The sequence below is a fragment of the Salvia hispanica genome, chromosome 5 (assembly GCF_029641045.1).
Source record: "Salvia hispanica isolate PSC_SH4W2 chromosome 5, Shi_PSC_v1, whole genome shotgun sequence".
NCBI classification, from domain to species: domain Eukaryota; kingdom Viridiplantae; phylum Streptophyta; class Magnoliopsida; order Lamiales; family Lamiaceae; genus Salvia; species Salvia hispanica.
In genome coordinates, this window is record NC_142696.1 from 25,152,872 (window position 1) to 25,172,220 (window position 19,349).

At 37.9% G+C, this 19,349-nt stretch overlaps 1 protein-coding gene and 1 non-coding gene across 2 annotated transcripts; one reads left to right on the forward strand and one right to left on the reverse strand.

Moving 5' to 3' along the window:
- Nucleotides 1–16,135: 16,135 nt before the first annotated feature.
- Nucleotides 16,136–18,538, reverse strand: LOC125189633 (uncharacterized). Its single transcript, XM_048086891.2, has one exon. It carries the CDS (start codon nt 18,536–18,538, stop codon nt 16,136–16,138), a length of 2,403 nt encoding a protein of 800 aa, XP_047942848.2.
- Nucleotides 18,039–18,145, forward strand: LOC125191506 (small nucleolar RNA R71). Its single transcript, XR_007171179.2, has one exon. It is a non-coding gene; the product is annotated as a small nucleolar RNA R71 (small nucleolar RNA).
- Nucleotides 18,539–19,349: the final 811 nt, after the last annotated feature.

The following is a 19,349-nucleotide window of genomic DNA, read 5'->3' on the forward strand; positions in this document are numbered from 1 at the left end:
CATAAGATATTAGGTGCCAATAAAGCTATACATTTTAAAATTGATATATACGAACATTTGTGGTTCATTCCCTTCGGTTTCTTGGAATGATCAACAATATTTTATATCATTCATAGACGAATATTCTTGTTTTGGGCACCTACATTTAATCTATTAAAAGTCTGAGGCCTTATACAAGATCAAAATATTCAGGGCTGATGTTGAGCTCCAACTCAACAAAAGCATTAAGAAAGTCAAATCTGACCGTGGTGGCGAGTACTACGACAAAAATGACTGCTCAAGTGAACAATGTCAAAGACCTTTTGCCTTCTATTTGGAAGAGTGTGAGATCGTCCTTTTGTACACCATGTCGGGATCACCTAGCAATAGTGGTGTAGCCAAAAGACGAAATAAAACTCTTAAAGATATGTGAAGGATTATGATTTATCATTCTTCATTGTCGCATTCGCTTTAGGAAGAGACATTAAAGACTTTAGCATATATTCTCACTTTGGTCTTCCAGAAAAATTTAGGGGTTTTTAAATTTTATGATCCCACAAAAGAAACTAATATTTGGGACGAGAAAATATAGTATTCCTTGAGGATGTTGAGTTTGGGGGGAAGAATGTGTTAAGGAACATTACTTTTGAGGAGGAGTCTGTATAGATACCTACTACTACTTCAAACAATGATCAGGTATCAATTACTATCATTGAAGAAGATGTTGGGGATTAGTGCCCCTTGCACAACAGAAGTCATGCATTCACAAATAAATCAGATCTACAGATCTATTTGACCGATTATGGGATCAATTAATCACATGTTAAAAAACCAATTGCACGCTAGAACATATATAATTCACAAATAAGGAATAAGAACCCTAATTCATGAATTTCCCATGGTTTAGAATTACCGATCTGATTCTCTAAAGAATCGACGATTGCTTGCACCTTCTCCACAAGATGTTCTTCGTACTCAACCATGAATCTTCTAATCTGTATCCCGAACTCAGATAATGACCTTTGGGTGGGCAAAGCTTGTCAAAATCGAAAAGGCCTTGATTAGAAAGAAGAGAGAATATAAGTTTTGTCAAAAACTGATTTTTCCGTCCACTCCCAGAGTGGAGCACGAAAATTATGAGTTAATTCACTCTAAATCTCTTTTCTAATCTCCTTTTATATAGAGTTATGATGGGCCAGATTAGAGATCCATGGAGGTTGGACTTGGGCCAAACTTGTTGGACTTTTACTAATTAAATTGAGCCCCAATTTAACACAAGTCCGACAGAATATTATTATCAGCCACTACAGTAAAATAATATTGACTGCCCGTCCAATCCCAAATTACGAGCAATTCGGGCTTTACCTCTTTAATTTATTACTTCCCATGTTAAAGATATAAATATCCATTAATCAATTTACATCTACTATTTGACTTTAATTAATTAATATCTTTTTCCAAGAGTTGTCTAGTTCAAAATCTTTATTTGTTATTCTGGAATAAATTCCAACCGGTCGGGTTTCTGAATAATAAAACCTTTTCCGAACACCTCTTGAGGATATTATCAAACTGGACTCAACTAGCACACGATTCATTGCAATAACAATACTAGCACCTCTAGACATTGATCACCACTACCCAAGATATCAGGATTCTTGGATTGCGAAAATTCGCACCATTAGATAAATCAAAGTAGTGTATAATTAATATCGTAAGCTCAATGTTATATCAACAATGATTAAGAAATAAATATCACCGAGACATCGTCTTTCGGTAAATAGCAAGAAAGACTTATCTCAATTGTTAGATCCTTCAGTGCTATACCACACCAGTGTCGTTAATTTCCTAAGGTAAGGAAACATGCGGACTGACACGGCAACCTTTCACGATAGGTAGCCAAAGCCTATCTAGGTTGTGAAATTCAATTTCTCTTCTACAAAGGACCGACTGCGTCACCTTCTGTGAACATCGTTCACGACCAGTCTACTATGCAGTCAGACTTATTTGCTTCTTATACATTTAAGTGTTTGAGAAACATCTTATAAATGTACAAGCAAACATCAATGCGATAAAATTACTTCTTCTCGCCTTGGGTTAAAAGTGGATTGTAGAATATATTGAATACATGCAATTCTATCCGTGCAACATGCTCGAAATATGCTTTTCAGTATACCGATCCTAACAATCTCCCACTTATACTCAAAATCATGCTTTCGAGTATACCCACTGCCAAAACTCTCTCACTTATACTCTAAGCAGGTCTCGGACCATGATACATCGAACTACCATACTTTTCACCTCATGTATAAGTAACCATAATGTCTCGCTGTGCACTTAAATCCATAATTAATTTCATACTTCCTCTCTATGTGATTGCTTAGCCTTATCAGATCGTGTTTCCCTTGAGTTAGACACATGACTAGAGTAACCATAATAAAATATAATACTCATAGGCATACTCGGAATCATGGTCAAAGCTATTAGGAAGGTAATGAGATGAACTACTACCTTAGCAGTTTCTGATGAAACCACACTTGTAATTTTCATGATAGAGTCTATGATTTGATCACACTCCTTCATGACTCAGTTTTCAACTCCTAAAGTGAACACATATTCAGAGCATAACTCAATCACCGATCAATTATAAAATCGAGTCGATGTAGCCTAAAGGACATAACATGGATGCCTGGTAAACTAGATACTGTTTAGTCTTCTTCAACCGAATCCAATGTCCTTGGTCATGGTTAAAATGCTATCAAGCTTCTATGCCAACGGCAAAGCTAATATCTAACTTAATATACATCATATCATACATGAGACTTCCAATTACAGAACTTGTCTCATTCTTCTTGATCTCATTCAGTGTCGAAAAACACTTGACTAGAGACAAGATAATTCCATCAAGAGAAGTAAAACCTTTTCGTGAAATTTTCAATGCTAAAGGTGTCTAAGTATGATATAGACGTAGGATTTCTTTAAAAAAACTTAACATTCCTTTTCTAGAAATCTAATGGCTTAGATGCTTAGAATGTAACTAGTTTATCTTAAATCCATCATCCTTAAACTGGGTAGACGACCAGTTTGCTGCGCTAGATAACCCTCTGAGTTGTTTATCACCTTTTATAGATGTCATCATCGTAGAGTACCAAGAATACCATATATAGTGCACGTTCAACTTTCTGGTACTTGTATCTCTGTTTAAGGGCACTTGTCAAATTAAAAACATTTGACAAAATTAATGAAACACATATTCTATGGTTTAGATACTTGCCTAAGACCATAAAGGTCTACATAACCATTAAGATGTTCCATGCAGATGATCTCCTCAAGACTTATACTAAAGAAAGCTGTCTTGACAATCAAAATGCATGCATCCTAATTTATGTAGGCTACAATAGAAAATATACAGATCGACTATGGTAGAATGGCAAGCAAGATATTGATTCTCTCTAGGTGTAACCCTTTAGCCATTATTCTAGTCTTTTAAGATCTATGTTTACACTAGTCGATCCACTAGCTCCCATTGGCTCAAATAGTCTATGGGTAGTATCGCAAGTCTTGCAAACATTCTTGTCAATCTTAGATTATTATTCAGAATCTATCATCTTATCAAGAATGATTATCTGAATGAGTCAATGCGTCCTTGTAGTTACAGGGATTAGATTCAAGTCGATCTAAAACTGAGTCTAAAGACTCTTAGATCCATAAACTTGTTATGTTTGCAAGAACGCTCCCACTACGACATGACTCTTATAATCTTAGGTACAAATGTTGATTTTCTAAGTGCATAAGTATCTAATGGTATGAATTCTTGGTTAAGATGGAAAATAGATATTCTCATTATCTTAAGAATTATCATGCTTGTTAGGCTTGTAGTTCTTCTCATAATCTTCACCAAAGAATCTAGTATTCGTGTAAACAAAAACCTATCTTGCCGTGAATATTATAGAACCTATACCTTTTCTATCCATTGGGACAATCTGAAAACATACCTCAGTACACAACTCCAATTACTTGGATACCTTTACCAAAGCATGTTGTGGAATAACTCCACACCTTGAGATGTGCTGGACTAGACTTACCTCTAGTCCACAACTCGTGTGTTGTAGAAGGTACTGATGTTATGGTAGTTTCTTTAAGATATAACTCGTTGTTTCCAACGTATATCCCATCAATGATAAGGTGTTATTGAGTGAAACTGTTCCCTGATCGAACTTGTCTTAGAGAGACTTCGATATCTTCTTATATGACTATCTCATTCTTTAGAAGAATGCTTGGAGTAGTCAACTAGGATTTAACTCCCACTACTGATCTTAACTCATTGCTCATCTCCCATGGTGTAGACCATTGAGACTTGCTAGTCTCTCTATGTTGCATCTCTATAAGTATTCTGAATCCCTTGAACCACTAAAGGATCCTTACTTATAGTGCATCAACCAGACTTACTTGACTTTCAAGCTATTTAACAAGTAAGTTGTTAAACTCTCGATAGTCACTTGAGTTAGACAAAATTAGTTTGAACAATTACTAAGCACTTTCTTGGCCTTATGTCTAAGTGCCATAAATACTTTATCATTCATTGTATAAGAAGTTGAACGGTTGTTCGAAACTCAATCTTGTTGCATTTATATTGTTTAGATACTATGATGTATAATTTGTTTTTCTATGGTACTATGATAGATATTCGAATCACATTTCTTAATAATGCACGCATTATAAAATGACATCGAACATCGCTTAATCATAAACAAGTTTAGAAACTGAAACTGAATTCTTTCTAAACTAAACTGTACCAATAAAACAAAACTCTAACATCAAAACAAAACAATTAAGTGAGCATAAATAAAAAGCTCCCACTACAACAACTGCCAACTGGATTAAGATCTCTCCTTTAGAAGTTGCATTGTTATCTAAGTCATTGTCCTTCTTTAGAAGAGGTCAATCCGACTTACAATGCATCTTCAATTTTCCTTTTCACCTAATTTATCTTGCCTTTCTTGCTTTCAGCAGACATTGATGACAATTCAGCTCTTCCCTCATTCCATTGCTAGTCTTCTGTTCGATTGAACTAAGACATAGGAAAGATGTAGCTTTAATGAATTTGTCATCTATCATGTTATTTTCCTCTATTAGTAATAAAGTGAATATCATGTAGAAGGCTTCCAACTTTTAAGTGACAAAACACGTCAAAATACAAAAATGTATAAAATATGTAATTAATGGACATGTAGAGTGACTTTGACATAAAAAATGGACCAAATAATGGCCTTAAAACAGTGCAAAATCCGAGTGATAAGGGTCGAATCGCACAGAGATGGACACGTTCGGATAATTGTAGTGATAATCTGGAAGGTTTTGGTTAGCTACTACGCTTTTGGGGTTGAGTTTAAAACTAGGCGTGAAATTAAAGATGGTACTCTAGTGACTAGTAGACGTGAAAGTGACCGACATGTGGTTGTGTACGTGAAAATAGGGGACAAGGTGTCTCAGGGACATGTGGAAAGTAGACAGTAATTAAATAAGGAAATTTAGAACAGCATGAAATATGTGTTGGCTGGGTGGAAACTCTGACAGGTCTGGAAGGTAGAAACTTAAAGTAAAGGACAAAAGAAAAAAGTAACTAAAAGCAAAAGTGGTCCTAGAAAAAGTGGATTGTGATGTTTTCTTCTTCAACAAGTATGCACAGAAATTATATGAACACAAACTCCATGGATAAACTCAGATTCACAACTTCAAACATAAGATCCATCAATTAAAAAGCTTAAACTTGAAGATTAACAGCTAATAACTCCAGATTATTCCTACTGGCTAACATTCAAGGTGGTAACGGCAACGCAAAAAGAGAAACTCATGCACGAAAACTTAAACTGAGACATGAACTTGAAATTCCAATTAACAAACTCCAGATCCAGTCTACTCAAACGAAGACATGCGTAAAAACTTAGAAAATAAACGCGATAACTAGATCTAATTTTCCTAGACAGAATGAAGGAGATTCAAACCAAAGAGAGATGCGTAAAACAAACTTCATAACTAAAACGTTTGGATCTTAACGAAATAATTCAAAAGGCAACAAGATTTAAGTTTGCAACAGATCCAACGAAGAAAGCAAGTAAAGATTAAATTAAGAAAGCGATTAAAGATTGTTTTTGCCACTCCGGATGATGAAACTGCTACTACTACGAGACAAACTGGCTGGAACGGTGGATGATGACTCTTCGGTGGCTGTCTAGAACTTCAGGTGACCATGGCTGTGGCGAGGAATGAGAAGAATGTGGACAATGCTGAAGGAACTGATCTTTTTTGAGAAAATTCTAACAAGTGTAGTGGTTGGACTACGAACTCAGAACTCCTCTCTCTCCAAGTGGCTTCTTTTATAAGGAGGCTTGCCCTTACTTTTAGGGTAGACTTCCTTCACGAAATGACTCTCTTGCCCTTGTTTATGGTTGATCATCCCAGCAATCCTTCTTCTTCATCCCAAGCCTTTTCTCTAGCATGCATCCTGGTCAATATTGCACCCTTCTAGCGCTCTTTTCACTTGAGTTGCCCGAACCGTCTCCTACTGACTTGGACCTCCTTATCTTGCACAATTAAGCAACTTCTTTGCGTATAATACATGAAATTCACGACATACCAAACAGTAACCAAGGGTTACATACGACTTATCAATATATTCAATGCACTCTCTAACGAAATTATTATTCTCAGTGACTTTCTCATCAAATTATTATTTAAGGCATCTGGGAAACCCTTTCTCCTTACACATCAGTCTCTCCTAACCAAAAATGGTTACTCTCTCACTTTTCTTGGTTGTGCTACTCTCCGCATCCATCTTCCTCTTCTTCCTCCACAAATGGCACCGCAGCAACTCTCTAAAGCCCTGAGGAAGGCTGCCACCTTCTCCACCAAAGTTCCCGCTCCTCGGAAACCACCACCAGCTGGGCCCACTCCCCCACAGATCCCTCCAGTCACTCTCCCGCCGCTACGGCCTCCTCATGCTGCTCCACTTCAGCAAGGTTCCTGTTCTCATCGCCTCCTCGGCTAAGGCGACTCGTGAGATCATGAAAAACCAGGACCTGATCTTCTCAAACAGGCCCCAACTCAACATCCCTAGCCGGCTTTTCTACAACAGCCGAGACGTGGCGTTTGCACCCTATGGAGAGTATGTTGGATATTTTAGTGTAATTGGGTTAACTTGATTGATCAGTATTATCATAATGATACATCATATAAGTATGGAAGTGCAGAATGCACACTTATTTGAATTCATTATGATGGACGGGGGTTCGGGGGGCAGCGTCCCCGGGTAGCAGGGTCCAAGGGGCCACAGCCCCTGGCGGGGTCCAAGGGGCAGAGCCCCTGGCTGGGGTCGAGTTGTATAAGAAATTCATCCGAAAATGTAATTTCTGAAAGTCAAAGGTTTTTCCCCAACATATGCACTGGTTCAGCAACAGATACACTGGTTCGTCTTCTTCTTAATCTGATCGATTCTTTTGGTTCTAGTATCTCTCGAATATCAACATACAGAAAGCTCTAATTTCTCTGAATTGTATCCGATCAAATATTTTGGTTGAACCACCGAAATTGATTTGATCTGAAAGTGATTTATCACGACATTCAGATTATCCGTTATTGTTCTATATTCAAAATCTCCCTAACAAAGATCAAAATCAATAGAAAATGTCGAACACGGGAACGATGAAGGAAGGAACGAAAGGTTTCACGAAGTTGGATAAATTTGCTGGCCAAGATTTCAGACGCTGGCAAAAGAAGATGCATTTCATTCTGACGAATCTCAAGGTCGTGTACGTTCTGAGTACTTCCATACCCGAGGCTGTTGAAAATGAAACTCTGGAACAGACGAGGAGGCGGATGAAGTGGGAGAACGATGACTACATATGTTGTGGTCACATCTTAAATGGTATGTCTGATTCTCAATTTGATGTGTATCAAAATGTTGAGTCTGCTAAGGAATTTTGGGATTCTCTCGAAGCCAAATATATGGCAGAAGATGCCTCTAGCAAGAAATTTCTCGTTGGTAACTTTATTAACTATAAAATGGTTGATTCGAGGCCTGTCATGGAACAATATAACGAATTGTTGAGTATATTGGGACAGTTTTCCCAATATGATATGAAAATGGATGAATCCATTTCTGTCTCTAGCATTATTGATAAACTGCCACCTTCTTGGAAGGATTTTAAAAATAATCTGAAACACAAGAAGAAAGAGTTGAACTTGGTCGAACTTGGAAGTAATTTCCAAATTGAACAGTCCATACGTGATATGGAAAAAAGTTCTGTTGTTAATGCTAAAAACATGGTTGGTTCTTCTGTTAACATGGTGAAAGAGGGTGAATCCTCAAAGGCTGGTAAAGAGAAACGTAAGTTTCAAGGGAATAACAGTAAGGATGGGAATAAGAAGCCTAAACTGGCTTGCTGGAAGTATGGCAAATCCGGGCACTTCAAGAAGGATTGTATGTCTGGAAAGGGTGGAGGAAAATGGAAAAACGAGGCTGGTTCAAGTGGATCCAAGGATCCTGAAAAGCAATTAGGTTCGTTTTCTGTACCTAATGATCATTCTGTTAAGAATTATTATGCATCAATAATCTCTGAAGCATTTTATGTGCAGGATGATGATCTCTCCTGGTGGATTGATTCGGGTGCAACATGTCATGTATGCAAGGATCGTCAATGGTTCAAGGATTTTAAACCAATTGAAGATAGATCTTCCTTGAAGATGGGCAACGTTGCAACTGAACCAATCAAAGGAATAGGATCTGTTAGCCTAGTATTTACTTCTGGAAATTCCTTAGTGTTAGAAAACGTTTTATATGTACCTAGTATTCGTAAGAATTTAGTTTCTGGCATTGTGTTGAATAATTGTGGTTATAAACAAGTGTTAGAAAGTGACAATACATTCTGTCAAGGCATGGTACTTTTATTGGATTCGGTTATCTATGTGGCATGTTTAGGTTGAATTTAGATGTTTCTTTTATTAATAATTCTGTTTGCATGACTTCTACTACTTTAAGTAATCATGCTAGTAAATCAGAATTGTGGCATGCTAGACTTGGACATGTACATTACAAGAGATTGAAAGAGATGTCGAAAATGAGTTTAATACCAACTTTGGAATAAGAAACCACCAAAACTGAGTTATCTCATAGAACCCAATGACTATGTATCCGTGCACTCTATTATTGAGTCAAGGGATGCTGATTTTGGCAATGAGGATAGATTCACGTCTATATCTAAACCAGGAGACAGGATTGCAAGGTCTAGTAACTCTGGTGTAACTGAAACAGTGATCGACACCTCCTAATGCTAGGAGAAGTGGTAGAGCAAGAAAAGCTAAGTCTTTTGGAAATGATTTCTAATTGTACTTACTAGAAGGATCAAGAAATGAAATTAATTTTCAATACCAATATTGCTTTACTATTGGTGATGATCCAAGGACCTACAAAGAAGCTATGGCTTCGAGGGATTCTGCATTTTAGAAAGAGGCAATCCAAGAAGAGATGGATTCTATAATCCAAAATGGTACTTGGAAACTAACTGATTTACCACCTGGTTGTATAGCTTTGAATAGTAAATGGATCTTCAAAACGAAGATGAAGGTGGATGGAAGCATAGACAAATATAAAGCTAGATTGGTTATCCAAGGCTTTAGACAAAAGGAAGGAAATGACTATTTTGACACCTATGCTCCTGTTGCTAGGATTTCCACAATTAGATTATTGTTAGCACTTGCTGCTATATATAATCTTGTAATTCACCAAATGGATGTTAAGACTGCCTTCTTGAATGGTGAATTAAATGAAGAGATTTATATCAAACAACCAGAAGGCTTTGTCATGCCTAGTAATGAACATAAGGTTTGTAAGTTGGTAAAATATCTTTATTGACTAAAGCAAGCCCCCAAGTAATGGCATCAGAAGTTTGATGACGTGGTTTTGTCGAATGGTTTTGTATTAAACCAAGCAGACAAGTGTGTATATAGCAAGTTTGATGCTACCGGTAAAGGGGTTATCATTTGCCTATATGTGGATGACATGTTGATCTTTGGTACTGACCAAGATCAAGTTGATAAAGCAAAAGAATTTTTGTCATCTAAGTTTGAGATAAAAGACATGGGGAAGGCTGATGTGATTCTTGGAATTAAGATCACACATGGAGAACGAGGAATTTCCATTTCTCAATCACATTATATTGAGAAGGTGTTGGAAAAGTTTAACTTCAAAGATTGTTCTTCAGTTAAGACTCCTTTTGATCCTAGTGCAAAACTCGTGGCTAATAAAGGAGTTGCTGTGAATCAGCTTGAATATTCAAAGGCTATTGGATCACTAATGTATGCTATGATTAGTACTAGACCCGATATAGCCTTTGCAGTTGGGAAAATGAGTCGATATACTCATAATCCAAGTTTAATCCATTGGCAAGCAATGAATCGAGTATTTAAATACTTAAAAGGAACCATGGATTATAGGTTGACTTATTCTGTATTTCCTTCTCTTCTTGAAGGTTATTCGGATACAAGTTGGATTACCAATATGGAAGATCATTCTTCCACAAGTGGTTTGGTATTCCGTCTTGGAGGTGGTGCTATATGTTGGGCATCAAAGAAACAAACTTGTATCACGAATTCAACAATGGAATCAGAGTTTGTGGCATTAGCAGCAGCTGGTAAAGAGGCTGAATGGCTAAGAAATTTAATATATGAAATTCCATTGTGGCCTAAACCGATATCACCTATATCTATCAGATGTGATAGTGCAGCTACCTTGGCTAAGGCATATAGTCAAGTGTATAATGGAAAGTCAAGACACTTAGGTGTGATATCCGTGGAGTTTGTGAGAACTCATGATAACTTAGCCGATCATTTAACCAAAGGGTTAAGTAGAGATCTTGTGCACAAATCGGCTATAGGGATGGGATTAAAGTCCACTACAAGTCTCTGATATTAAGATACCCAATTCCAATGTAGTATGACACTAGATGCAGAATTCAATGTGGAAGACTTAATATTTGGAGATTGGAACACATTTGAAAATCGTCCAAGGTATGTGTTCGGACCTACAAGTTAAGGAGGTTGAATGTATTATATATTCTTAATAGTTCTTTTGAAAAATTGCAAATGTAGGTGCAAGAATAAAGGAGCTACCTATATAAGCATGAAGTTTAGCCGCTTCAAGAAGCTGAGACTTGGTTTCGACATGTTTATAAAGGATAAGGACATAGGCTAGTAAATAGTGTCAATATAGAACATATTCGTATGTAAACTTTTGTGTACATTATCTTCGTGTATTCAAGTGAGTTCCCAGGGTTCAATCCTTAGAGACACCAGGGGTATTCGAATATTTGAAATGTGTAATGTACTAAGGTGGAATTCAATCGTTACGATATTTCATTTATGCAATAGTTTGAATGTTTGAGATGACTTGTTTTAGTTGATCAAGAATTGCACTAAAATAGGGGAGGATTGTTGGACATTTTAGTATAATTGGGTTAACTTGATTGATCAGTATTATCATAATGATACATCATATAAGTATGGAAGTGCGGAGTGCACGCTAATCAAATTGATATTTTTAATTTAAAATAAATTAAAGGGATTCACTAATAAATGTTAAGTATTTGTTAATATTAAAGTGAATCAATAATAAAATGTCCAGGTTAATATTTTCTGGCTTATCTAATATCCGAAATTCCACTAATCACCCTAAAGTAATATCCACATTATAGTTGTTTAGTATTGCTCTTTTTTATTTTTATCCGGATGTCAATTACTCCATCTGTCCACAAAAATATAATTTTAACTATGGACGTCACGGGTTTTAATAATAAATTAGTAAAGTAAGAAAGAAGGAGAAAATGTAGCTACATAAGTAAGAAAAATATGGAGAAAATATAGATAAACTATGAAAAATAGGAGAAAGTAGAAAAAGTATGTAAGAGAAACTTTTTATTTTAAAAATGAAATACTTTTTTAATGGACATCCCAAAATTATAAAATGAGACTATTTTTCTTAGGACAGTGACTCATGCTAAATATGCAATAAATATGTCACCCACAAGTGTATGGAGTATGAAGCACGTGGCAAGTTGAAATTATCGATCCTCGAAGACTAAATGCCGGCTTGAGTACTACGATGCAACTTTGAACACTATCTAGACTAATAGAAGGGGTTTTTTTGGATTTTTCTTAACTAAGATCGAAGAACAAGCAAACAAATAGCAAATTAGGAAAATAAAGCAAATAAAGGGTAGAATTCACTCAAATTGGGAAGGTAGGGATATGGATCCGTTGGTATGGATCACGGGTGTTCACCTAGGGATCATGCTCATCTAAATGGTCTTATGTGTGGCTAGGAAGGTTGGGTTAATTGGTTAGACCCCCTCTCGGGTGCACCTAACGCGTTGATCGGCTTCTAATGTCAGAGTCTCCTCCCTACACTTTGAAACCGACTCCTAAAACCTACGGACCCAAGCCCTCTCTCTAGCTATGCCTCTCTCGAGCACATACAACGCATGGAGTTGTTGGTTATTTAACAATCTAATCAAGCATCTCTCAATGGCAATAATTAGAACAAAACCTATCCAATTGGTAGCTAATCAATTAGACAATGAAACAAACACAACAACCAACAAAACCACCACAAAAGATATAGATAAGCATAAAACAAGGTTTAACCCATGGATCCCATACAAACTTCACCAATATCCCTAATAAAGACTTAGTCACTCATAGTGGAAGCTAAGACAAAGGAAAATACAAAAACATCAAAGGAAAACATAGTAAGAAAAGGTAATAGAACTCCCTAAGGTGGACTTTATGTTGGGGAGAATCTTTCTTCTTCAATCACTTGAAGATGGAAGCCTCCTTGCCTTCAATCCTCTTGTATCTCTCGATTTTTCTCTCAATTTGCCGTGGGGAAAGTTGGGGTTCGAAAATGAGTGAGAACCCCCTTTTATATTTGAAGCTGTCAAAAACACCCGACCGGGTGATTTGCAGGTGGCAAAACACCCGACCGGGTTTTCTCTCTGGAACCCGCTAGTTGCACGAAACACCCGACCGGGTTTTCCGAGAATGGAAAACACCCGGTCGAGTTTCTTCTCTGGAATCAGCTATTTGCTCCATATTGCTCCGTTTTGACCTGTTTTTACTTCAAAACTCCGACAAACTCATTACTTCATCTAATTGCTGACTATATGAGTGAAAACCTATTATAAACACCTTAATTCAACAAAAACATGGGTTAAACACCTCTAAGACCATCCTAAACTATGAGTTTGTCAACTCCCCCAAACTTAAACACTTGTTTGTCCTCGAACAAGAAGAAGAAAATAAGAAAACAAACTCATGTAAGGATGTTGGAGTATCATCATTTTCTCAGTAGAAGTAAAGTAATCAACAAGTATCAATGGCCTCGTAGACAAGTATAACATTATAAAGTATTGCTTCAAGCTACTATCATGTAATCAACCTTGCCAATTTGCCCTCACAAGGAGAAAATGCAATGTGCATTTTAGAAATTTCTCTCACTCTCAAAGTGTATAGGCTCATGACATAACACTCAAATCATCAAGTCATGCATAGTTTACCATATGCTTGCTCGAAATCTACACTCACCTCTACTACGGTGTGACTAAAGATCTAAGGTCCGAAAGGTCTTCTCTATAAGTCGTAATGTAGGCTCTTTGGATAGGTGAGGTAATTTTTGGCTAAAGTGACTTTAATCCCCAAGATATGACATATTCAACTTCACCAACTTTCTTCCCCAATCTTAGCTAGTACTAGGCTTTGCCTAGACTCTTCCCATCTACCAACATTCCACTTTTGTTCAATACCTCTTTTTCAACATTCAAGGCACCCCTTTTTCACCAAATGTCAATTGCTCACCATTTTTCGCTTTCATTTTTTCTTTTCTTTTTCCTCTTTTTTTTTTCTTTTTCTCCATGCTTTGCATGGTATCATCACTATTTTTTTTTTCTTCTTCTTTTTTTTCTAGCTCAACAAACTTGTTTTTCATTTGCCAACACCACTTCCACATTTCTCTTTGATTTTTCAAAAGTACCACATGACAATTTCAACCCCTCGGTTTGTCAAAGAAAAGGTTTATAGGCTCAAAGTGGGCTAACAAGGATTATTAACATAACGGGTAGAACTAGGATTTGGCTAATAAAAATGGCCTAACATCCTCCCTTATCTCTATAGCCACTATGTAGACTTAAGGAGATCGCGAGCAAGTTCTAGAAACATATGACATGCTTGAGATAAAACACACATTTAGTGATAGTATAGGCTTAATTCTCACAAGGTCATTTTGGCAAAAGACAAGGCACCATGCGACTCACTTTAGGCAATTTGAAATGAAAATTAAATGTTACTTAGCCATATCAACAAGATTTTCGAAAATTTTTGCACAAAATCATCATTGACAACTCCTCCAACATGTCTCACACTTGTTCAAACTTCACTTTCTCTCACCCTACTATCATTCTACCCAAGGAAGATTATTAAACACACTAAGAAAACAAGAAAAACAATACTAAAAAGAAACATAAACTCAAAAACAACACTAATGGAACAAGGAAAATATTCCACAAAATCCACAAACAAAGAAAATCATAAGTTAGGTTACATGCCCAAATATCATCATCAAATATAGTTAAAAGAATAGGGGTACATGCCGGGTATCATCAAATCAAATCAATGAGAGAGAGAAGTAAAAGGAAATCCACTAGACACCCCCAAACTTATTCTAAGCAAAGCTAGGATGAGTTTGAAAGAGAGTGGATCTTCCATGGACCTTCACTATCGAAGCATTGAAGGGGACCTAGCCGTTGAAGCAAGTCCCGACATGGTTGTTGTGCAACCTTGTAATCTAACTTAGCCAAGGCATTCCATTTGTAAATCTCTTCATCATTTCGAAGGTTGACCCCGCAATTTTGTACCTACAAATAGAGAGCATTAGATGGCAATGTAACCAAAACCTAGAGAAACTATTAACCACACAAAGTAAAAGTACTCCCCCAAACTTAGCTCAAAGTTTAGCATACAATAAATTAAAACCATGGAGTACTTTTCACTAATCTCTATCATCAAACTAATAACTTTAAACACAAGTGTAGGTATCACCCCCATTAAGTGCTTATATATCAACAATCAAATCATATATCATAAAAAAAAACTAAGCACAAAGTCTCAATTGAAGCTCAAGAGATTCACAAACTCATCCTATTCTTGTTTTAACATGTAAAGCTCAAAGATTTCACTTCATATCCTCATGCTTGTAGCCAAATTCTCCCCCAAGACCAATCAATCACAATTGTTAACAATTCAAACCAAAATTACTCACAACTACACCATCCTTTGATAGTATTATCATTCAACAATCCAACTCTTCATCAACATTAAACAAATGAGCAACAAAGTCCAACAAGACAACATATCAACACATTCAACTTCACATTATGCAAACAAGTTCTAAATTCTCACCCATTCTAGCAATTCTACAACAAATCCACTCTTAATCATCAAAAACCCAGAATTATGCACCAAATTCATCATAATCTTCCATAAATCACTCAATACTCAACAATAATCCATGGGTAAAGAAGAAAAGAGGGAGAAGTTCATACCTTTGGGGTTTAATTGAAATGAAATTTGAAAATTAGCTTCTTCACCTTGTTCTCACCAAAATTTCCACCGATTAATCGGTTTAAAATGTGTAGAAGAGAGAGTAGAAGAGGTATTAAAGTGTAGAAGTGAGATTGGAAGGGAGAAATTAAGAGAAAATCACCGGAATTCGGATTTGGGGGTTAGGGTTTCGCGAAGGAGGAGTGCCGGGTGTTTCTGTCGGGTTCTGCGACTGCCAGTTATATATTCGACAAAACACCCGATCGGGTTTTTCAGAAAATGAAAAACACCCGGTCGGGTTTTTCCACTGGACTCCAACCTTTTTTTTTTTTCTTTCCTTCCATTTTTCACTCTTTTGTTCCCATTTTCCTGTTCCAACACACTAAAACAAAGAAAAAACCTAAAAATGAGAGAAAAACACGTTGACACAAAACAAAATTATACCTACTAGGGGTTGCCTCCCCCATAGCGCAATTGTTTAATGTCGTTTGCCCGATGGTCTTCAAGCTTTCACTTAATGGTCCAAGCACACTTGGATCACCTCATTGGGGCCCGTCCTAGCTTTTGCGGCCAAATAGAGCTTGTTTAGCCGCTTTTTCCACCAAATAGGCTTGTCATTTTCTCCAAGGTCAACTCCATGAGATTCACCATTTGCCCATTTTGGCACCTCCTTCTTTTGCTCCCCCAAACTTGTTTCATTCTCAAGCTCAAAGAACCAATTAGGGACCAAGATCTCCTCCAAGGGCTTCTCAACTTCAACATCCTTAGACACTTGTATCACCTTGCACTCTTCAATTTCCAAAGGCACCTCTTCTACTCTCTTGGATTCTTCCATTTCATGGCGTTTCATCTTGTCTAACATAGAGAGGATAGCCATCTTGTTTCCATGCCTAAGGGTGAGTTCTCCCTTGGTGACATCAATTAAAGCTTTCCCGGTTGCAAGGAATGGCCTTCCAAGAATGAGAGGAACATTAGGATCCTCCTTCATGTCCAAGACTACAAAGTCCATGGAGAAGATAAAATCATTCACCCTCACTAAGACATTCTCAAGAATTCCATTGGGGAACTTAACGGACTTATCCGCCCTTTGAAGGGTGATGGTGGTCGGCTTCAAAACACCAAACTTTAACTTCCGAAAGAAGCTCAAGGGCATAAGATTTATGCTTGCCCCCAAATCACACAAGGCCTTAGTTTGCCTATCATTCCCGATCACACAAGAGATGTTGAAGCTTCCCGGATCCTTCATCTTTGCCGGCATCTTTTGTTGGATGATTGCACTACAATTCTCGGTCAAGCTCACGGTTTCATAGTCAACCAACTTCTTCTTCTTTGACATAATCTCCTTCAAGAATTTGAGATAGCCGGGCATTTGTTGGAGTGCCTCAATGAGAGGTATATTGAGGTGAACCCTCTTGAAGATCTCAAGGAACTTTGCAAACTTCTCATCTAATTTCTTCTTTTGCACCACTTGAGGAAAAGGAATTTTGACTTCCATGGGCTTGGGAGGTATGGTTGTCTCGGTTTGATCCTCGGATGGCATATTAGGTGACTCCACCTCTATTTCCTCTTCTTCTTTCTCTTCTTCGGGTACTTCTTTAGTTTCCACTTCGGGCATAGAAGGGCTCTCATAGCTTGTCCCACTCCTCAAGTAGATTGCCTTGCAATCTTTCGGATTTGCAATTGTAGTGCTTGGAAATTGCCCCGGTTGATGTATTTGTCCAACGGCTTGAGCAATTTGACTCACTTGATGCTCTAAAGCTCCCAATCTTGTGGTGACCTCCACTACCGCCGTCTCAACTTTATCAATCCTCTTGGTAGAGTGTTCCATAGTCCCATCGGTTTTCTCCATTATAGCTTTTAGAAGCTCATTGGTAACATCACTTGAAGACTTTGAAGTACTAGGCGCATTAGTGGCCCCACTTGATGCTCCAAATCCGGGAGATGGAGATGGTTGGATAGCATTACTCGGATTCTCATATGAAAGGTTTGGATGCGCATTAAAGGGTGGGCGGTAGCCTAGATAATTACCACCCCCATTGTTAGGGCGATAATTGTTGAAATTCCTTGGATTACCCCCTTGATTTCCTCCTTGATGTATATAATTGACATCTTCAACGGGCGGTTGAGGCTCTCCAATGGTTGCCACCCCCAAACCAAGGTCATCCACCTTTTGATTCAACATCATCAATTGTAGGGAGAGAAGGTTAACGGCATCCGCATCAACTACCGAAGCTACCGGCATTGAGCCATCTCGATTCGAGCTCCAACTCTTGCTAGTGTATGCAAGCCTTTGAAGCATCTTCTTGCACTCTTCGACCCCCTTGTCTAAGAATGATCCCCCCGAGCCAAAGTCTAGTTGACTTTTGATGAATTCCGAGCATCCATTATAGAAAAGGCTCACTTGATGGCCCGGAGATAGCCCATGGTTAGGACACTTCTTCAACAAAGCGTTAAACCTCTCTGATGCTTCAAACATGGACTCTTGGCTCTTCATTTTAAAATGGGAGATCTCCGCTTGTAGGTTGAGAGTAGAGCTAAGAGGGAAGAACCTCTCCAAGAACTTTTTGGCTAAGTCGTCCCAACTTATAACCGAGCCCAGCTCAAGGTTATCAAACCAATCTCTAGCATATCCCGTCAATGAGAAAGGGAATAGCCTAGGCTTGATTGTATCTTCGGGAACCCCATTAAGCTTGGTTGTGTTGGCAATCTCCAAGAATTTGGCTAAGTGCATATTAGGATCCTCCGTGGGCCTTCCCGAGAAAACACGTTGCTCCACAAATTGGATCAATGCCGTCTTCAACTCAAAATTGTTGGCATTCACTCTTGGATCAATGGGTGGCATTGGGATATTAACGTTCCCAAATGCATTTCTAACCGGTGCATCTCTTCTCCTTTCCTCCTCTCTTTCCCTTCTCATCTCCTCCATTTGTTGTTGTAGTTGGAGGATGATTTGGTCTTGATTAAGGGGAGGTGGAGGTGTAGGTGGTACTTCCTCGTTGTTCCCATTTGGATTTTCCATTGGCTCAACTAGATGTTGAGCTCGTGCTCTCCTCCTTCGTCCTCCTCTTCTTCTATTGGCGGCTTCTATCTCTAAATTAATCGGCTCAAGGGGTAGATGCCTTGAGCGCGTGAGCATAAAAACCTACACAACACAAGAGAGGAAACAAAGGGAAATTAGAGCTTAACTAGAAAACTAAACTAAATAAAGCAAGTAAATGTCTAAACTAGTATTCTCTATCTTATCACAATATCAAACACAAAAGCAAATTAGTCCCCGGCAACGGCGCCAAAAACTTGACTCATGCTAAATATGCAATAAATATGTCACCCACAAGTGTATGGGGTATGAAGCACGTGGCAAGTTGAAATTATCGATCCTCGAAGACTAAATGCCGGCTTGAGTACTACGATGCAACTTTGAACACTATCTAGACTAATAGAAGAGGTTTTTTTGGGTTTTTCTTAACTAAGATTGAAGAACAAGCAAACAAATATCAAATTAAGAAAATAAAGCAAATAAATGGTAGAATTCACTCAAATTGGGAAGGTAGGGATATGGATCCGTTGGTATGGATCACGGGTGTTCACCTAGGGATCATGCTCATCTAAATGGTCTTATGTGTGGCTAGGAAGGTCGGGTTAATTGGTTAGACCCCCTCTCGGGTGCACCTAACGCGTTGATCGGCTTCTAATGTCGGAGTCTCCTCCCTACACTTCGAAACCGACTC